The following is an 18212-nucleotide window of genomic DNA, read 5'->3' as shown; positions in this document are numbered from 1 at the left end:
GAGGCATCTTGCCCCCACATAGCCCCAGCCAAATGTGGCTTTGTTACATGGGGATCAGGTTGATTTCAGGCAAATCATTTCCTTGCCTCAGATTGAACTTATAAACGTATTTTATGTTGGGGTTTGAACCTCTAGTTTATGGTCCACATGTGGCCTGGCTGGTGTCCCAGTCTGTCACTCCATGCCCCTCCCCTCTGATAACCCATCACTTGGAGGCTTCTGTACACTTTCTCCTTCTAAGGTTTGCATACCTCTTCTATGACCAAGTTATTGACAGCAAGAATTTTAAAGTAAAATATGTTGGTGTGTTGGCCTTGGCCTTTTTGTCTTCACTGCTACCTGTACCCACTGGAATACAGTGCCTAAAACTGACTTTGGCCTTTGGGCTGAAAATGATTTGGCACCTTGTTTTATGTACTTCTCTGAAAGTAAAAAAAGCTCATACACCACAGCTGTGGCTCTGTGGAGGGAGTTATTATTCTCACTCTTCCACAGTGGGAGATTGAAACAAAGGGATATGCCTGGGCCATATATTGTGGACCTGGAAGCTGAATCAGGGTATCCCCTAAAGTGGCTAACTGTATATACTGGCGTATGCTGGCACTCATTTCTTGGCACTCATCACAGACTTAGCCTGTCAGCAGAAGTAAATGTGGAAAAAAGAAAGAAAAATATGTTACCTTCAGTAACAGTGTTGTTCACTCCCATCTTGAATGGGTTTGGCTTTCCAGTCCTATATTTATTCAAGACTATATTATCCCCATTTTCCAGATGAGGAAGTCTGCCTGAGAAAAAATGACTTTCTCTAGGCCCATCTTCTGAGGCATGAGAGATGCATAGCTTGAACCCAAGTCACTTTTGCTTTTTCAGCCATCCTACTTAAGTCGTTGTGGGTTTGGTTTGGCTTGGTTATGAGTAGTCAAAGTAGAATTAATTCTCTTTCCTATGTTGTCTCTTTCTGGTTTCCACCCCCTTTACTCCTAAGCTTGACAACTAAAGACAGAAGCATGGAATTCTCACACAGTAAAAAGCCAAGCATCCTCCAGGTTGTGGAGATGAAATCACAAGTGACATGTGCTTACTTTTCTTGAAGCAGCTGGTGTCTCTCAAGAGTTATCTCTTGCAGAGTCTGATCACCTACAGGTCTCAAATCCATCTCTCAAAGATAACTTCAGTTTTGAAGGTCCAGTGCCAAGTCCAAAGCAAATTTTCTACCACTGCCCTTCCTAATCTCTCTCATCCTTCAATCTGCCCTTGTATTTGGCTTCGAGGGTAGAGCAGAACCTCTTTTATAGGATGAGGAAGGGACAGTTGTAGAAAAAGAAGTGAAGGATCACATCCTGTTGTGGTTCTTGCTGACGGTGCTAGCAATGAGGTGAAGAGAAACTTGGGGGAAAAATCTGCCAGCTGACCACAAAAATTTCACTTCCCAGCAGTTTCTAAAATCTCTTGGTGAAAATAATATGGTGAGAGAGAAAGTTGAAGTGAGGAGAAGATATTCCTTTATTCTTTTGACATTAGAAATTGAGAGCTTGGCTGGGCTGCATTTCTAGTGAAAATCTACTAAATAACCCCTCGGGAACCAAGTACCTGAAAGGTCAGCAGTTTTGTATAAGAGATTCTTTCAAGGTTCTTTTTTCTGCTTGATTCTGCATCTTTCTCCTACTCTTTCAACCTCAGTAACTTATTTGACAGGTGTTCCTAGTGGAAAATGGTATATCTGGGTACCTTTCTAACTTAAGAAGGCTGAATTGCAGATGGCAAGTGGGGGACCCAACAATAAAGAGAGTTCTAACTTTTTCAATTCATTTTAACAAAAAGTTCTTTCTTGAATATGCACTTACTTCCCCAGCAGTAATCAGTGTGCATTGCTGATGAATCCACGATTATATAATGATCTGTCAGGGAAACCATGGCAGCAGAGGGACTATAAATATTTACTGCACTGAGAAGATAATATGGGGTGTCCAGATTTTGTGCATTAGAAGGACAATATTAGACACCAAATATTTAATCTTTGCTATGGACATGCAGGACGTATTCTGAAGGAAAGCACATCAGATTTTAATGCCAGGCCTTGGCTTTGGAATATGTAATGGATTAACATGGAAAGTTGTGCCTCTGAGAATGTGCAGATTTCATTTTCCTTCAGCTCTGATTAATCACCTCAGTGCTGGTAGAACAAGAGGAAAAGGGCTTGCTGCATCAGACTAACGTCTATCCAGTGCAGGAATCATGTCCAGTCAGATGTCTTCAGACAGTAGCTTTCCTCTGCTTGACCAGGGTCATCTGCTGTGATTTAGCGTTTATTTCAGAGGATAGAATTTCCAGATATGTTTGAGGTCCTTTCCTGTTACAAATGAATAGTGGGAGTGTGGCGTGATTCTGGTTTTTGGGACGGTATGTGCTGTTTTAGATGAGAAAGTACTTCAATCTGAAATGCTTCTCTTCCACTTGACTCGCAAATCAACGAAGTGGCTGTCTACTTGTATGCCACACATAATTATGTTTGCTAAGGGGCTGGAGAAGGAAGGGATAAAGATCCAGAAGTTGGTTGATGGGGTACAAAGGGAAATAGGGACAAGCTGAAGTACTTTATGAGGGAAGGCTGTATAGTCAAGGAGTCACATGGAATTCAAGCTAAACATGAACGGGACTGCATGGGAACAATTAAGTAGCCTTGTGAGGGGTAAGACATTAATTACTTGCTGCATTTATGTGCTACACTTGATTAAAATACAACTTGTCTGACAAAGAAAATTGCTTGGAGTCCTCATGCTCTCTGTTTATACACAAACCCCCAAAATTCATTTCTGGTGTTTCACATGTGTGCATTCCCATTTCCTCCTTGCAGCACAAACAAAAAAAAAAGCCAGCTGTGAAAGGTGCCATCCTGAATAACTACAACCACTCCTGGTTGTATAATTAGAACCCAGGGATTGTGGAATAAGCTTTAAATGACCACATAGAAACAATGCCTTGTCTTAGGGGTTTCAAAAGTCGTTTAACTCTCACATGTCCCATAGTCCCTGAGTTCACATAGCATGTCAAGCCACAACTGAATTTTCAAGACAATCAGCACTAGCAGACACCACAAACCACCTGATCATGCAAACTAGTCCAATGTAAGGCAACTTCCTGTGTTCCTAGATGACTTTGCCTTTAAGCTTTTGGAAAATGGCTGCAGTTCTTTGAGTCTCAGGCAGGTGGTGCAACTGACTCAGTATACAGAAACTTATCTGCCTAATCTCATTTTGTTTGTTTTCCTTCTGGGCCTTTTGACAGTTGCAGCAGCTGTCTCGTTTGCTTCTCAGATGGTACAACACTTGAGTGTTAGATGCATATTCACAGATTTCAGTCTCAGCAGGGCTTACTTCATTTCAGATCCAAGACTGGCAACAGCTCTGTAACTTCAAAACATGGTTGGCCAAGGATATGCAAAGAATCTTTTTTTGATATACAGGGTGTCCCAAAAAAATTGACATCATTTCGTAGTCTAATAACATAGCCAATTCTCGCTCAAATGATCTCAAATTTTAACAAAATGTGTAAAAACTAACTGTTAGTTATGCAATGTTATGCAAGACATGCAACAGTGTGTTTGGCAGGAGGTGAACTATTGACTTGACGTGTGTTGTGTCACAGGCGGTGCGCATGTTGAACATTTGTGAAGCTTTGTGAAATTGGTTATAAAATCTACATCCCTTTGAATCTCTTGTTCAAATTTTGATAAATAAATATTTTATTGTTCAACATGAAGCCTATTTAATTTCGTTTGCCTAGGACATGTAGTTACTCAGATATTCACATTTCAAATAATGTCAAATTTTTTGGGACATCCTGTATATCCAGTTTCTGGACTATCTCTCCAAAGCAGTTTACCTGCATATTGCTAACCCAAACAGGGAAGCCAGTATGGTGCAAGGCTGGACCTGGACTTAGAAGAGGTGTATGTTCAGAGCTTCACTGGTCTAGGCACCACTTTTCAGCCATGACAACCTCTGTCATAGAGTTGTTGTGAAGATAACATTAGAGGAAAAAGACCACCTCCATTGCTCCATGTTCCTTGAAAGAAGGATGGGAGAGGAATGTAAAAAAATCAAATTGAACATTAATTCTTAATATTAAATTACATAATATGGAATTATTCTTTAAAACCGTTTCAAATTTAAGCAGCAGAAATATCTATACCCATTGTCTGCCTCCTAAAAGAGTCATTAAATGGATCTGTAAAATCTTCTTTGGAAACACTTTCTAACTTGTATTATTTATGCTCTTGTGTATTCAGCCACGTTCTGAAAGTAATTTTATTTTTAATATGGGCAAGCACGAATAATACTTTACAGAACGTTCTCCCAAACTTGCAAAAATTGCATAATGTTCAGGAATTCTTACAGTCACACTGTAAGCAAGTAATTCTTAAAGTCACATTACAAGAACACAGAAGGCAACCCCAATAATGCAGGCAGAGAGGCTGAAGCAGTGAGGAAATGGCTTGTCCAAGCAAGTTCATGGATGAACTGAAATTTAAACTGGGAATGTACAACATGCTCTGAATTACCACTGGGAGAGTCAGAGTCAATTAGTGATTGTAAATACTGTGATAGAGTACCAGAATACAAAAGCACAGCCTTCTGTATACACTGTTCAACACTCTTGGTTTGTCTCTATGCATGAAGCTAAACCTCCCAAAATACCAGCTAAGTGTTGATCCTCTTATTATTGAGCCAAGCTGAAGACCAGTAGAAGGCACCCTTGCCAAGGTAAGCAGTGCCCAAGTCTGCAGCTGTTGGCTGGGACTTCATTAGGCAGGAATGTGCCACCCACTGGTTGGATGGATTCCAGGACAGCAGAACTGATAGCTAAGGAGGATCAGTGTCATGGACTGGAACAATGAGCATCACAATGGGGCAAAATATCAGCCTGCCCTGGCCCAAGAAATGGAAGCTTCATGTCTAATCTGTGGCCATAGCAACGGAACAATCTTGCCTCTAAAAGAGCAAACATAAGTGTTCACAGGGAGGCAGTTGCTATGGTTGCAAGCCCCCTAACATAATGAGACCAAAGCATTCAGAAGTCAGCTGCATGAGAACACCTACCCCACCTAAAACAAAGTAGGGAGGAATGAGGCAATCTTAAACAGTACAATTCACAAAAGCTGTGCCTTTCCAAATTAATTGGGCACAGTGGTTTGGGTATGGCTCATGCACACAAGACAAAGCATGACTGGGGAGCACGGGGACTACAATGGCATAGCCCTGGAAAATCTTCACTTTCTGAATGTTGCTATAAGAGATATTAACGCACCACATGATACACACTTCTCCCTCCTACCTCCAATACCTGATGCAGCTGGAGAGGAAGAAAAATACCAAGAGCAGTCAAGTGAAGGAAGAGAAATGTTTCCTCCCCTTTCTGTTTATTGTAAAAGGCCTGCATCCCCACTTTACTGGTGAATGGGTTGGACATTAATGTCCTTGTCATGTCTACCTGGAGTTAGAGGTGCCACCAGCCCATTGAACCTGCAGCCTAAAGCACGTGCTTTGCTTTACCTCAGCGTAAGGCTGATCCTACTCTGGAGGTTTAAATGAGCCATGATTGTGCAGTGTACACAGCTAAGCATGGAAGTGCTCTGAGGGAAGCATGACCCGCCTCTTTCCAGCATTCATCCCAGACATCATTGCAATATAAACAGGAGTAATTAAAAGTCCAGCTCTGGACACCAGAACAAATTCTTCTCCACTCATCTCTTTCTCTGTTCTTTCCAAGAGTGCGAAAACATTTCAGTGAGTGACTCTCCATGGAAACCCAGGCCCCAAGCACAACAAACAGTGTGCTGTCCACCTGCCTGCTTAAGCCCCCACCCCACCCCAAAAGTTCTTATCCAGAGGCAGCTCACTGAGTTGTACATTAATAAGCCGTCATTGGCAGAAGTCAATCCACACGCTAGGCAAAGGCTGCCAAGGAACAAGGAAAGGTCAGGGCACATCCGTCTCATGCGCTGGGACATGATATCAACAGGCAGGAAAGGGGGCCTTGCCCGGTGTGAATGATCCCTGTGGAAACAGGTGGCACTTCTGCAAAAGGTTTGCTGCTAACGCACACCAGGTAAAGCTTCTCCGTTCTGAGCTTTGGGACTTCAGACTCCAGATCACTTAACAGCAAGTTAGTTATCACTTAACATGTTTTAGCCCCCACCCCAAATGGAATCTATAAAGAGCAGATTTTCCCACCACAAACATGTCAAAGCATGCTTATGATGAAGTGGGTGGCTTATTTGTGATTGAGATGATGATTCCAGGGTGAACACTTTCTCTAAATAAATTTACACAGAGTCAGAGTGCAAGGGAAACAATCATGGATCCATGACATTAGAACACAAGCACTGGAAAAGTTCTCTTGTATATTTGTTTAGGAATGTTTATGATAAACATTCAAGGCAGGTTATAAATATACGGCAGTTTTTAAAAAGCATAATAAAAATAAATGTTTTAGCTGTCAGCTAAAACAAAAACAAAAACAGGTTCTGACTGAAAGCATCCAACAAGACAAAAACAGTCTGAAGATTCTTTTCAAAGCAAGCAAAGGGGCTCTGGAAGAACCTCTATTGGAAGCTTATTCCAGAGTACAAGTGCTCTAACTGAAACGACTCCATCTACTGTCCCCAACCAACTTTTTCTTTGGCAAAGGGACAATGAGGCCAATTTCAGGAACTGTATGCAGATCTCAAGAAGGTTCATTGTGTGAAAGAAGGCAGTTCCATAGTCCCAAGTCACCTAAGCCCAAAATGTAAGATGCAAGTCCTTAGGATCGTGCAACAGAATGCAGGGAAAGCCTAGAAATTGCCTAGTGTGGATTTTTTCCTCATGCAATGCTAAGCTTCTCTCCTTCCCCCCAGCTAAGGAGCTCCAGTCAGTCCCCTTAAGCTAGCAGATTTACTGGTAAGGACTATCCATACAGATGTGCGCATTTTCTTCACACAGAACATGTAATGCCAAGGATAAGTATTTTGGTTGACCTCCCTGACATGGTTGTTTTCAGTGTGAATTTTTTTAAAAAAATGCTTGGTATGAAGGACATTTTTGCCACTTGAGGATTGCACCCTGAAGTTCTACAATCCAGACAGATGTGTACTACCTTAATGAAAACTAGGCAGCAGTTCTCGTAATGACTTCCATCTCCCCATCTCAATAGAGGTAGGCTATTCTTTTGGTGTTTTGGGCTTCAGCCATATATGAGTCTAGTGGCAGTGAAAAATCACTAACATGGAAGTGCTTTAGCAACACGACCCTTATGAACCACAGGTTGGTTTCAAGGCATTGTCAGTCTAACGAATAGTTCTCCACAGTGGCTACACTGAGAGATTTTGAAAATGACCGTTGTGCAGAGTTTTCCCCTTTGAAATCTGACACCTGAAAGAGGGATCCCATAGTATTGCAGGCCTTACTCTTCTGTCATGCACGATGCCCCCCTGGTAGAGCCCGACATTTGATGGACCATAGCTATTCCCAGTCTATGGAATGTGTCACACCTACCTGGAAAGGGAGGGATGGCTTGTACAGTACAAATTTAAGTTGTAATAACCAACATTGCTGAGGTTGCTCTGATGTTATGGGTAGCTAAATGAGGAAATCATAGAAACATAGAAACAGAGCAAGTCAGAAGGGGTCTCCCGGGCCATCTAGTCTGACCCCCTGGCTCCAGCCAGCTCCACACACGACATGTGCATGTCTAGCCTATCCTTGAAATCATTTTGCATAACAGAAAAGGAAGGCTTCTGGAACTATGAATCTGCTGCACAATTGCTCTTTCCCCTGGGCACATGGTAGAGTCAAAGGATTTTATTGTGTGAGGGCACAGGACCGATGGTATTTCAGGACTAGTCTGACCAACTTTGGTGCCAACTTGCTTGCTACCTGCTCAGCTTGCATATTTGTAAAGAAACAGGCATAAACCACAGTGTAACAGATCCTGTTACAGCTGTCTTGGAGGTTTGTACTCCTTGGCACAGTAAGCATGCACTGGTGTGGTATGAACCAGAAGAGGCAGAAGGTAGATCAAGATCTGCTGGTAGCGGCCTCTTTTGTGCTCTGACTGTTTCTGGTTTGAGGCTGCAGAATGTTGCCCTGCAAGATGTGAAAAGGGATGTCTTTTAGGAAACCTGTCTGGCCTAGAGTGACCAGTTCTCTTACTTGGGAGACAAAGTGCCTGTCATAAGGTAGTCCTCTGCTTGAAAGTGACCTCTGCTTGATGTGCTGCATGATCTGCTTGCTTAAAGTGAAAGCAACACAAGAAGGCAGAGAAGGGGCCCATTGATACTTAACACTTAGACAGCAGGCTGAGCTGACATACTGATCACCCACTCAGCCATTACCACTAGCACAATGCCTTGTATTTTGATGAGAAGTATAATAATCATTTCCAAATTTGCATCTATACATATACCTAGGCAAATGTTATGCAAATTTCTTTCTTCTTGTGCTGATTATGCATCTCTTCTTTTTGGTGAGGTGGGAGAGCCCACCCAACCTGACAGACTTGGTCCCACCCAGGTTCAGCCACTGGCCACTTAGAGAGAAGAAAGAAGCAGGAATTCTTTCCAGGAACATCTGGGACACATATACATAAGCATAAAAAGCAGCTGGGCAGGCAGAGGTAAAAATAACCCCAATAAGTGGCTGCTAATCCTGCTCCATGGAATTGCTTGGACTCTAGAGACCTGACCTTTTGGAGTGGAGTGGGGAAGGGTTGAGAGGGGTGGCTTGGCTTGCTTTCCTGTGTGTGTGGCTGGACTGAACCAGATGGGAAGTGCTTGCTATAAAAGGCTCCACGAGGATCTGCATGCAGCAGGTACCAAATAGACAGACAGGGTTGAACACTCAATCAACAACACACTCTTTCAAGGAAGAGACAAAGTGCTCCAGCCCCTGCTGCACCCTGGCAGCAGGTAAGCATCTGTCTTAAGCAAGGGAAGTTTTGATTCTTTTTGTAATCTGTGACTAATTTAAAACCTGTGTCTCTAGGGCATTTGATGTTAAGCGGATCTCTTTTGCTTTTGTCTTGCATTACATGATATTCACAGCTGATACCTTCCAAGCTAAAAGCCATGTATAGAGCAAAAAGGCTCTTGTAGGGGGAACACCTTCATGTTGTGTGAAGTAGTGAATGTAAAATATCTGCAGCCTATCCCTCTGGTCACCCCAAGCATTAGAGTTTAGCATAGTGTAAGAGATGGAGCTGCAACCTTGCCTGCCTGCAAGTTACATTCTTTGTCCTGCAAGTGTTGCTCCCAAATCCTTTTATGTGGGCATTGGGGTTTTTTTCCTTTTGTTTAGACTGCTTTACAAAGAACTGTTTTTACAACTGCCATCATCTTTCCATCCATCCATCCAGCCCTGAATTCTGTGTTCCATGCCCGGTTTTACAACCCGGAGGCAGCTGGTACACAGCCTTATGCTAACAGTCTGGTGTAGTTATTTCCAAAGCTGTGCCAAAAGGAATTACTGCTTTCACTTGGGCATACATGCTGTTTCAACATGACTAAGGAGCAGTGACAATGGAGAAGGAAATCCTGGCATATCAGGAGATAAATGACCCAATCCTTACATGCAGCCCATTGTACACACAAAAAATAATGTGGCTGTCATGCAAAGTTGTGCTATTTCAATCTACCCAGGTGAAATATCTCAGTGCAAGGGTACAAGTACAGTTTTCTGAGTGGAATGGTTTAACTGGTATTCTGCACTAGCAGGAGGTTGGACTCGATGGTCTTCTTGGCCCCTCCAACCCTATGATTCTATGAAGTGTTGTGGCCATGATTGGTAGCATTCTTCCAATTGTCTTCTTAAGGACAACTTTTACTACAATTCTTCACCTGAAAAGGAATTTGTGAAGAAAAGGGTGTGTTAAATTTTCTGATCATCTGAGCATCCTTGTTCATCCTCCACATTGCAAGAATTTTGCCACACATTTACACTCAGCTGAAAATGCAGAAAATCAAGTGAGTGATAGTCTCCTCATCGCTTGGCAGAATGTTACCACATTGGCCAAGCTAGAACTAGCAAGGCAGTCGTGTATATTTTATTGACATATCTGTTCCATACTCATTCATATAAAAATGAGGTATGGGATCTATTTTTCATATGATATGGAGAACAAGGTTGACGGGAATGTGGGACTGGGACTCAGGAGATCTGGGTTCTAAGTCCCCACTCAACCATGGAGCCAACTGGGTGACATTGGGCCAGCCACAGACTCTCAGCACAACCTACCTCATGGGGTTGTTATTACAAGGATAGGATTGACAGAAGGAAGAAGAGAATTATGTAAATTGCCTTGAGTTCTTGGAAAGGAAAAAAGGGAGGATCAAAATAAATAAATAAATAAATTGCTGTGCACCATTGCTTGAAAAAATTATTTCTTCCACTTGGCTCACAGTATGGAAGTAAAGTGCGAATGTGGCATTGTCCTGCTGGTTTTCCAAGTCATTAATGGCTATATATCATCTTTGTTGGAAGAAGCAGTTTGCATCTCAGCACCACCTGCAGGGGAATGTCATCTGGTGGGCTTTTGTTTTCTATGTAGCCCCTGTGGAAACGGAATGCAGGACTGGACAGGCCATTGGTGTGATCTGACACAGCTCTTATGTTCCTCTCACCCCCACATTCCATGTCATGTTACCCCAATTTATATGTGAATGGGGCACTCACAATGGCTGCCCTGTCATATCCAGTTGGTGTAACATTTACCCTTTGATGTGAGGCAAGCTACATCTTTTCCCAACTGAAATTCCAGGGAAACAGAGAAATCACAAAATTCTCTTCACTACTTGGCAGGATGCCAGGTGAGATGAGCAGGCCCCAGGATTTTCTATATTCACCCCAAATTTGTCTCTCTTTCTCTGAAGCCATGAAGCTCCTCCCTGGTGACATTGCGAAACGCCTAGAAGAGATGGTGCTGCTGACAGCTCAGAACCTGCCCCAGGTGGAGATAGCTAAAAGTTACACCATTCTCCGGGAGCTGGGCAGTGGCTCTTTTGGGCATGTGCTCATGGCTGTCCACCAAGGCCAAGGTATGTCACAACCCAGCAAGTGGAGAAGGGTGTGGGGAGAAAGTGGTGACACAGACCCTGGATCCTGGCATTAGGGATGAGCCCTGAGAGACAGCAAGAAGGTCTTGCCAAGCATTTCCAACATGTTTTCTCTTCACTGCCATGAAGTAACCAGAATCAGCCACAGTTTATCTTGGGCTAGAAAGAACCTATCTCTAACTGAGGTGGTAAACCCTTTTTTTCTGAAATATGGTATAGTTGGATTAACTCAGCTCAAAATCCCTTCATATAATTAAAACACATGCACACTCACAGTGAATCTCCATATAGAAAATTGCAACTTATGGGAGGAGACTGGAAACCTTTTCTCCAACTTGCTTTCAGATCCTCTAAAATAAATAGAACTTAAATTAGTCATGAATAACTTGAGTTCAATTAAATTTAGTGGCCTAGTCTAAGTATGATTGTTTGGATTTAACCTTGGAATCCAGACCCTAACCCTATCCCTAACCCTAAACCCCTATCCCTAACCCTAGATAGTGGGGCCTATTTTTACATTCAGTTATGTGAGCGCTTACGTAGTCTGACATAATACAATTCAGTCACAATTTTGAGGACCCCTCTGCCCTTTTTCCGTGTAAATGCTGGGCATACTGGGAAGTGTTGGCTTTTTCTGCCTAAACTTGCCTCAGGTTGTGCCTTTAACTCTTTTCTTCAGTCCACCTGTATAGATGGACAGGGCTGGGTGAATCAGCCATGTTATTCCACCTGAAGGGGAGAGCGAGGAGGCAAGAATGGTGGCAAAGTGGCAGTTGGAAAGGGTCGCTGGAGGGAATGTGGGGTGGGGAGTCTGCAGAGGCCTGACAGGGTGGTCTGTGAAGCACAGACAGGTCATCCTGTCTGCTTGAGAAACACAAATTTCTTAAGTTAATTATCATTGTTAGACTCCCTAGAAGTAAAACAACGTAACTCTTCCTGGTCAATACCATCCAGGGAAATATATTAGTAAGTTCCACTCCCTGAGTGTAACAGAGTGGAAGATTTGGAGCAATTCCTGCTAAACGGTGGATTCAGGATGTTCTTCCATGTGCCATGATGTTATTGCCCTGCCTTGTTCACAGATTTTCACCAGGGTGCAGATGGTATTGTCTTTCTTTTCTAATCCTTCTCTGCCTTCCCACTGCTTTTTCCATCCTGTTTTCCTTCCTATCCTCCAAAATAAATTAAGTAGCAAAAACAACAACAACAACAACAACAACAACAACAGAGGTGGAAAATACAAAATAGCTCCCACAGGGTCTGAAAGCATCCAGAATCTTCTTTGGATTTTTGTTTGTTTAATTCATTTTTATACTGCCCCATAGCTGAAGCTCTCCGAGAGGTAACAAAAGTTAAAATTAAACAAAACACACACACACACACAATTTAAAAGGACAAAACCATAATTGCAATTGCTATTATTATTCAGCACAGAAGCATAGTAGTAGTACAGAATAAATTAGAATATATAAAAACAAAGTTTAAAAGATAGTTAAAATACTGGAAAATAAAAAGGACTCCACCTGGCACCAAAAAGAGTACAAAGTAGGCACCTGCTGCACCTCTTTGGGGAGCTCATTCCAAAACCAGAATGGCACAAGTGACAAGGCTCTCCTCCTTGTAATCTCCTGCCGCAGTTCCTTTGGAAAGGGCTCCAGGAGAAGGACCCCCAAAGATGACATTAGGATCCAGGAAGTTCCATATGGGAGGAGGTGATCCTTCAGATAACCTGGCCCCAAATCATTTAGGACTTTGAATGCTAGTGCAAGCACTTCAAACTTTTATTCTCATTAACATTTCAAGATGTCTTTGTAGAATAGTAAATAGTTCCCAGTAAGACCAATGGGACTTAAATAACTAACTTGTCCCTTTGAATCCATGAGACCTAACCTGAGCTTCAGTTCTATGCACACTTACCTGTCAGTTCATCCCACTGAGTTCACTAGGATTTACCTTTGAATAGACAGATTTAAAATTTAACACTTAGTTTCAATGCAAAAAAGTGCAACTTAAATTCATAGTATATAATTATTTCTAATTTCTATACTTCTTAATTTGTTGATCTATGCTAAATTGATTTATTCTAGAATAATTTGTTGAGTTGTTAGTGTTCTTGGATGTTTCCTTAAAGATATGGGAAAAAACCAACCAACCAACCTAAAAGTCAAAAAGTTAGTCCATAATTACTCCTAATTCAAACCTTTTTAACACTATGACAGCAATGTGGGATCATATGTGTAAGTGTGGAAAGTCAGTTTTTTTTGAAATGGGTAGAACTCTCATTTGTTTCATGAGCTAAAAACTTTACCCTTTCCTCTCCTGCAGGAACACCCATGGCATTAAAATTTGTACATAAGAAAAATACGGAATTGCAGGATTTCCTGAGTGAATACTGCATTGCGCTGACTTTGGGAGCACACCCCTGCATTGCTACAGCCCTTGGAATTGCCTTCCAGACCCCGCACCACTATGTCTTTGCGCAAGAGCTGGCCTTGGCCAGGGACCTCTTCTCTCTCATGGTGCCTCAGGTAACAAGGCTAGCAGGCATGGGCATTGTGGAAATACTTAGAACAATAGCAGTGTGGCCAGTTATGCTGCATGGTTGTCTACCTCAAAAGATGAGATGGTGAAGACAGAGAGAATTTCAAACATCTCTCAAGGAACTTACTTCTCAGCCCACTGCCTCTTCTGTATGTCCATCTCAGTTATCTAAGGATGTATAAAACTAAATCCTGTGTAAAGAAAATCCAAATTTTCAGCCTAAAGATATCATGGTCTTGGTTTTGAGATTGCACTAAGCCTTGTCTCAAGAACTACAACCCAGTTAAAGACATTTTAATTCTAAAGACATTTTAATCAGAAGATAATTCTTTTGGCTGTTTGTCTATATTTGTATGTGGGTTCAGTCAATTTTTTCTGAATACTTTCTTTGGTTTTTAGCTGATGTGTTATAGCAGACATGATCCTCAAGGATCATTCCTCCAGTGGATGAGAGAAGGGAGAGTACGACATGCACATGGTGGGCATGTTGTGAGCGGAGCCGGCTGGAGCCGGGAGTCAGACTAGATGGCCCGGGAGACCCCTTCTGACTCGTGCTGTTTCTATGTTTACCTCTTTGAGGGTAGTACTTACCATGTGTAGCATTCAGATGGACTTGCATTATTTTATAAAGATTTGTTGCAAATAATCTTATCAAAATACACATTTTTAGTGGATGAATCTGCATAGCCCTCTTGAAGAACTAGAATCTTGAAAAATAAAAGCTTAATTTCCTCATTCTCCTACCTTTGGGGTGTGATGCCAAATTCTGTACTCACACTGTGATAATAACAGGCATGAATATGAAGAACACATATGCATTACTTTCCTCTTTATTGTCAGCTCCATTTCTTGGAAAGATGCCTCAGAGTGTATGCTTTAAAAGACTGAAGCACATACTCTGGGTGGGTTTAGTTATTAGTGCTGAATGGGAGTAATTCCTTTTGGGGGATCAAATCATGAAACCCCAAAATATTGCTGACAACCTCATCACCTACATTTCTATAATGTAATAAAGTTTACAAAAGATTATGGAAAATACAAAAATACTGCACAATAAATAAGAAAATAAAAAATAAATTAGATTTACATAAAAATATCAATAAATTAACAAATGTTTACAAAATATTGTGCAAAATGATTACAAAGCAATTAAAATAATCCACAATAGAAATTTCAGGACAAGTTAAAACCCAAGTTTGTCAAATGTCTGGGAGTAGAGGAAAATCTTAGCTTGACTTAGCACCAGGCAGACATCTCCAAGAAGAATGTTCCATAATCAAGGATGCCACCACCAAGAAGGCCCTCTCCCTTGTTGTAATTGGAAGAGGAGGACCTCAGATGACAATCACAGTGTATGGTTAGACTCAGGCAACTGAATCTGATGCTGCTTGAGGATGGCAGAGAATTGAGGAGTGAGGCCTGGCATTTTTACCAACTCCAGAGCGTCTGTGAGGCTGTACATGACTTTTAGCTCTCCTGCTTTTTCTGCAGGTTGGTGTGCCGGAGCAGCGGGTAAAGCGTTGTGCCCTCCAGCTTTCCAGTGCCCTGGAGTATATGGAAACCAAAGGGCTGGTTCATCGTGATGTCAAACCAGAGAATGTGCTGCTCTGTGACCCTGAGTGTCGACGCATCAAGCTAACTGACTTTGGGCTGAGCTGCCCACGTGGCCAGGCCATTGAGGCCTTGCCTGAGAGCCTGCCCTACACAGCCCCTGAGTTGTGTGTTCTGGGCCCCAAAGCTCATTTGGAGGCCCAACCCAGCCTTGACACATGGGCTCTGGGAGTGCTGCTTTTCTGTGTGCTCACTGGCTACTTCCCCTGGCTCACAGCTGTGCCTGCTGATCGGTATTACCGCAGCTTTGTCTGCTGGCATCGCAGCCCCTGCTTTGCCCCACGCCCACCCCATTGGGACCGTTTCACTCCCCATGCCCTGGAAATGTTGAAAGGGCTTTTAATGCCCGATCCAGATCGCCGTACCCCTGCCAAGGAGGTGATGAATTTTATCAAGCTGCCTTGGATGGTGCCAGGTGCCCAAAGCCATACCCGGCCCAGCAAAGAACTTCTTGGTACCAGCCGGAGGTGCTAAGGATTCAGGCCATCTGTGTGGAGAAGGGAAAGAGTGACGTCAATCCCAAATCTCACCTTGGCCTTCAAGGGACCAAAGATATCCATCACCAAACTAAGATGCCTCATTGCTCCTAGAAACAAGAAGAAAATGCAGTGAGGTCAGGAAAACATAGATAAGCTTGCCAGTTTCAAAAAACACATCAAATTTTTGAAAATGTAACTCAGGGAACCACTTCCTCATATGTGAATTCATCTTAGGATAATTGTTTTTCAGTGCCCTGTCCCAGCTCTGGATCAGAGATTCAAAGGACTTGATTTCAGCCTCTCCTTGGTCAGTAGCTGACCATCTTATCCTTGAACAGTGCCTTTTGGAAAAGAACCAAAATGGAGTTATCAAAAGCCTTGGTATCTCCTTCCACCTACTCTGGATCAGACCAAATGGTATTTACCTAAAATTGCTTTTGAATTACTAGGTTGGAAATTAGTAGCCTTGCTTTCTGCAACAATGATCAGATTTACAAAACATCTTCTATACAGTTAGGAACCATGGCATCTCCTTATTCAGAGTCTGACTTGGGCATTGATAATGCTCACTGATGAGGAATTATGCTGCTGTTTGTTCAGAGCCATCTTGGAATATCTCTTGTGTCATATCCAACTGCAGGATGGGAGGATAGAGGCAAATAAAATCTGCAAGGAGCAGTTCGATCTTGGACTGGCAAAGTTGCTAATGAATTTGAGATGACATGGAGTGAGGTGTAGAATTGAAGTTGCTGTGAGTCTAGCACTACCTAGCTATGCACTTGCTTGTATGCTGCTGCAATACTCACGTCTTGTATATTTGTAAAATAAATAGAAAACATTAAAAAAGCTATATATTGTTGGTAGTCTCTCTTCCGAAGCAGACCAATCTTTTCATAGTTAACTGAAACTTTCTACTGCTTGGGAAATTGAGGAAGAAAAATTGATAACCATAATCGTGGCAGATAAATGCTAGTCATTATATAAATGTCTGATCCTCCACTCTGGCTTCCCACTAACAGTCAAGGTCTCATTACAGCCCTCTTCCTTTGAGCCATCATGTCTTCTGGACTCTGGTCCCATCCAGCTTCCCAACCTCACAAGCTTCCCCTGCTATGCACACATCATCCCTCCTGTCTGAAGTCTATTTGCCACACCTCCTTTTACCCTGTCCATCCCTCTTTCCTGCATGCTCCTGATTCTTGGGTTCTGTCTATGCATGGAATAGAATGAGATGGTAGGATGCTGTGGGGACAGAATGGATTGTATCACTTCAAGTTACAGATGCAGCATCATCTTTTTGTCATGTTCTCTTATGTTAAGAACTCCCTATGAAGATTAAACCAGACTTAAGCCAGAAACCCAGGCTAGTACCTCTTCCCTCTGGCATTGCAGTTTCTATTTAACTTGCTATTTGCTAACTCCCCTATAATTACACCCACAATGACCAAGTCCAACCACTAGTCAGGATGAACCCTTGGGAGTCAATATGACTGTTCTAAAGGGTGTTCACACAACATGGTGGAAGGTATAGGGACAAGGGAAAGACACATTTGTTCCCCATCCTGAAGGTTTTCCAATTTCTCAAGTCGTGTCCAATATGAGACTCAGTATGTTACAAGATATGAATAACCAAGAGCAGCTGTAACCGGAAACTATTAACAAGTGGCCAATTTTGCTTGGCTCTTGCGACTTCTCATGCAGCTGCTAAATATAACACAGTGCTGAAGATGGCCACAGCAGGTGGGTGGAAGAAAATTGCTCTTATCCCTTCCTGTGCATTCTCTTCTTTGATTCTCTTCAGAGCACTCAGAATTATTGTGGTCACAAGGTTTTGAGGGGGATTATGTTCAGGACTGTGTGAATTTTCACATATCCAGGACTAATCTGCCAAAGCGCAGAGTTTGGTACCTGATATTGAACTGCCCATCCAGGTAGATAACAGATGTGTTCAAACAGAACACACAGCAAAATTTTTAGCTCATGTGGATACTGGACTAAGATAAAAATTTACCAGCAATTCAGGAATAAAGCTCAATAATCAGAGGAGCTGGACAGCCCCTTTCTGGTCAGAGGGTAGAACATGCCACATAGCTACTCTTCATTTCTCCTAGTACTTTCAAAATAAGAGTGTACAAGTAAATTAGTTTAGTTTGCTAATGGATCAGGCTGTCCTATTTTATTTGCCTTAAAGGAGAATTTAGGTTATTCTGTAATGTGCTGCATGCACAGCTTGGAGTACTCTGAAGGGACATTAGAAGAATGTTGTCCACAATGTGAGAAAATAGGGGAAAGGGTGAGTGTTGAATGGTACTTCAACTTTTAGAAGCATAAGCCCATGATACTTGACTTTTAGAAATAAAAGGCAATTTTATTCAGGAATATAGTTTGGTATTTGCCATACTACCAAAAAGCAGCAATTAATATCTGAGGGAAAAAATAAAGGAATACACTGAGGGACATTCTTAAAATAGGGATTATGTAGTCAAGTGCCT

General features: G+C 42.2%; 1 protein-coding gene across 1 annotated transcript; it reads left to right on the top strand.

Moving 5' to 3' along the window:
- Nucleotides 1–8817: 8817 nt before the first annotated feature.
- On the top strand, nt 8818–15715 carry LOC123033488 (serine/threonine-protein kinase SBK2-like). Its single transcript, XM_044450097.1, has 4 exons — nt 8818–8947; nt 10907–11071; nt 13415–13617; nt 15122–15715. The coding sequence occupies exons 1-4, from the start codon at nt 8842–8844 to the stop codon at nt 15713–15715; spliced, it is 1068 nt and encodes a 355-aa protein (XP_044306032.1). The 5' UTR covers nt 8818–8841.
- Nucleotides 15716–18212: the final 2497 nt, after the last annotated feature.

This window comes from Varanus komodoensis, unplaced genomic scaffold (genome assembly GCF_004798865.1).
Source record: "Varanus komodoensis strain SLA01 unplaced genomic scaffold, ASM479886v1 scaffold62, whole genome shotgun sequence".
NCBI lineage: Eukaryota > Metazoa > Chordata > Lepidosauria > Squamata > Varanidae > Varanus > Varanus komodoensis.
Note: the sequence above shows the minus strand (reverse complement) of the source record. Positions and strands in the feature narration are given on the sequence as shown.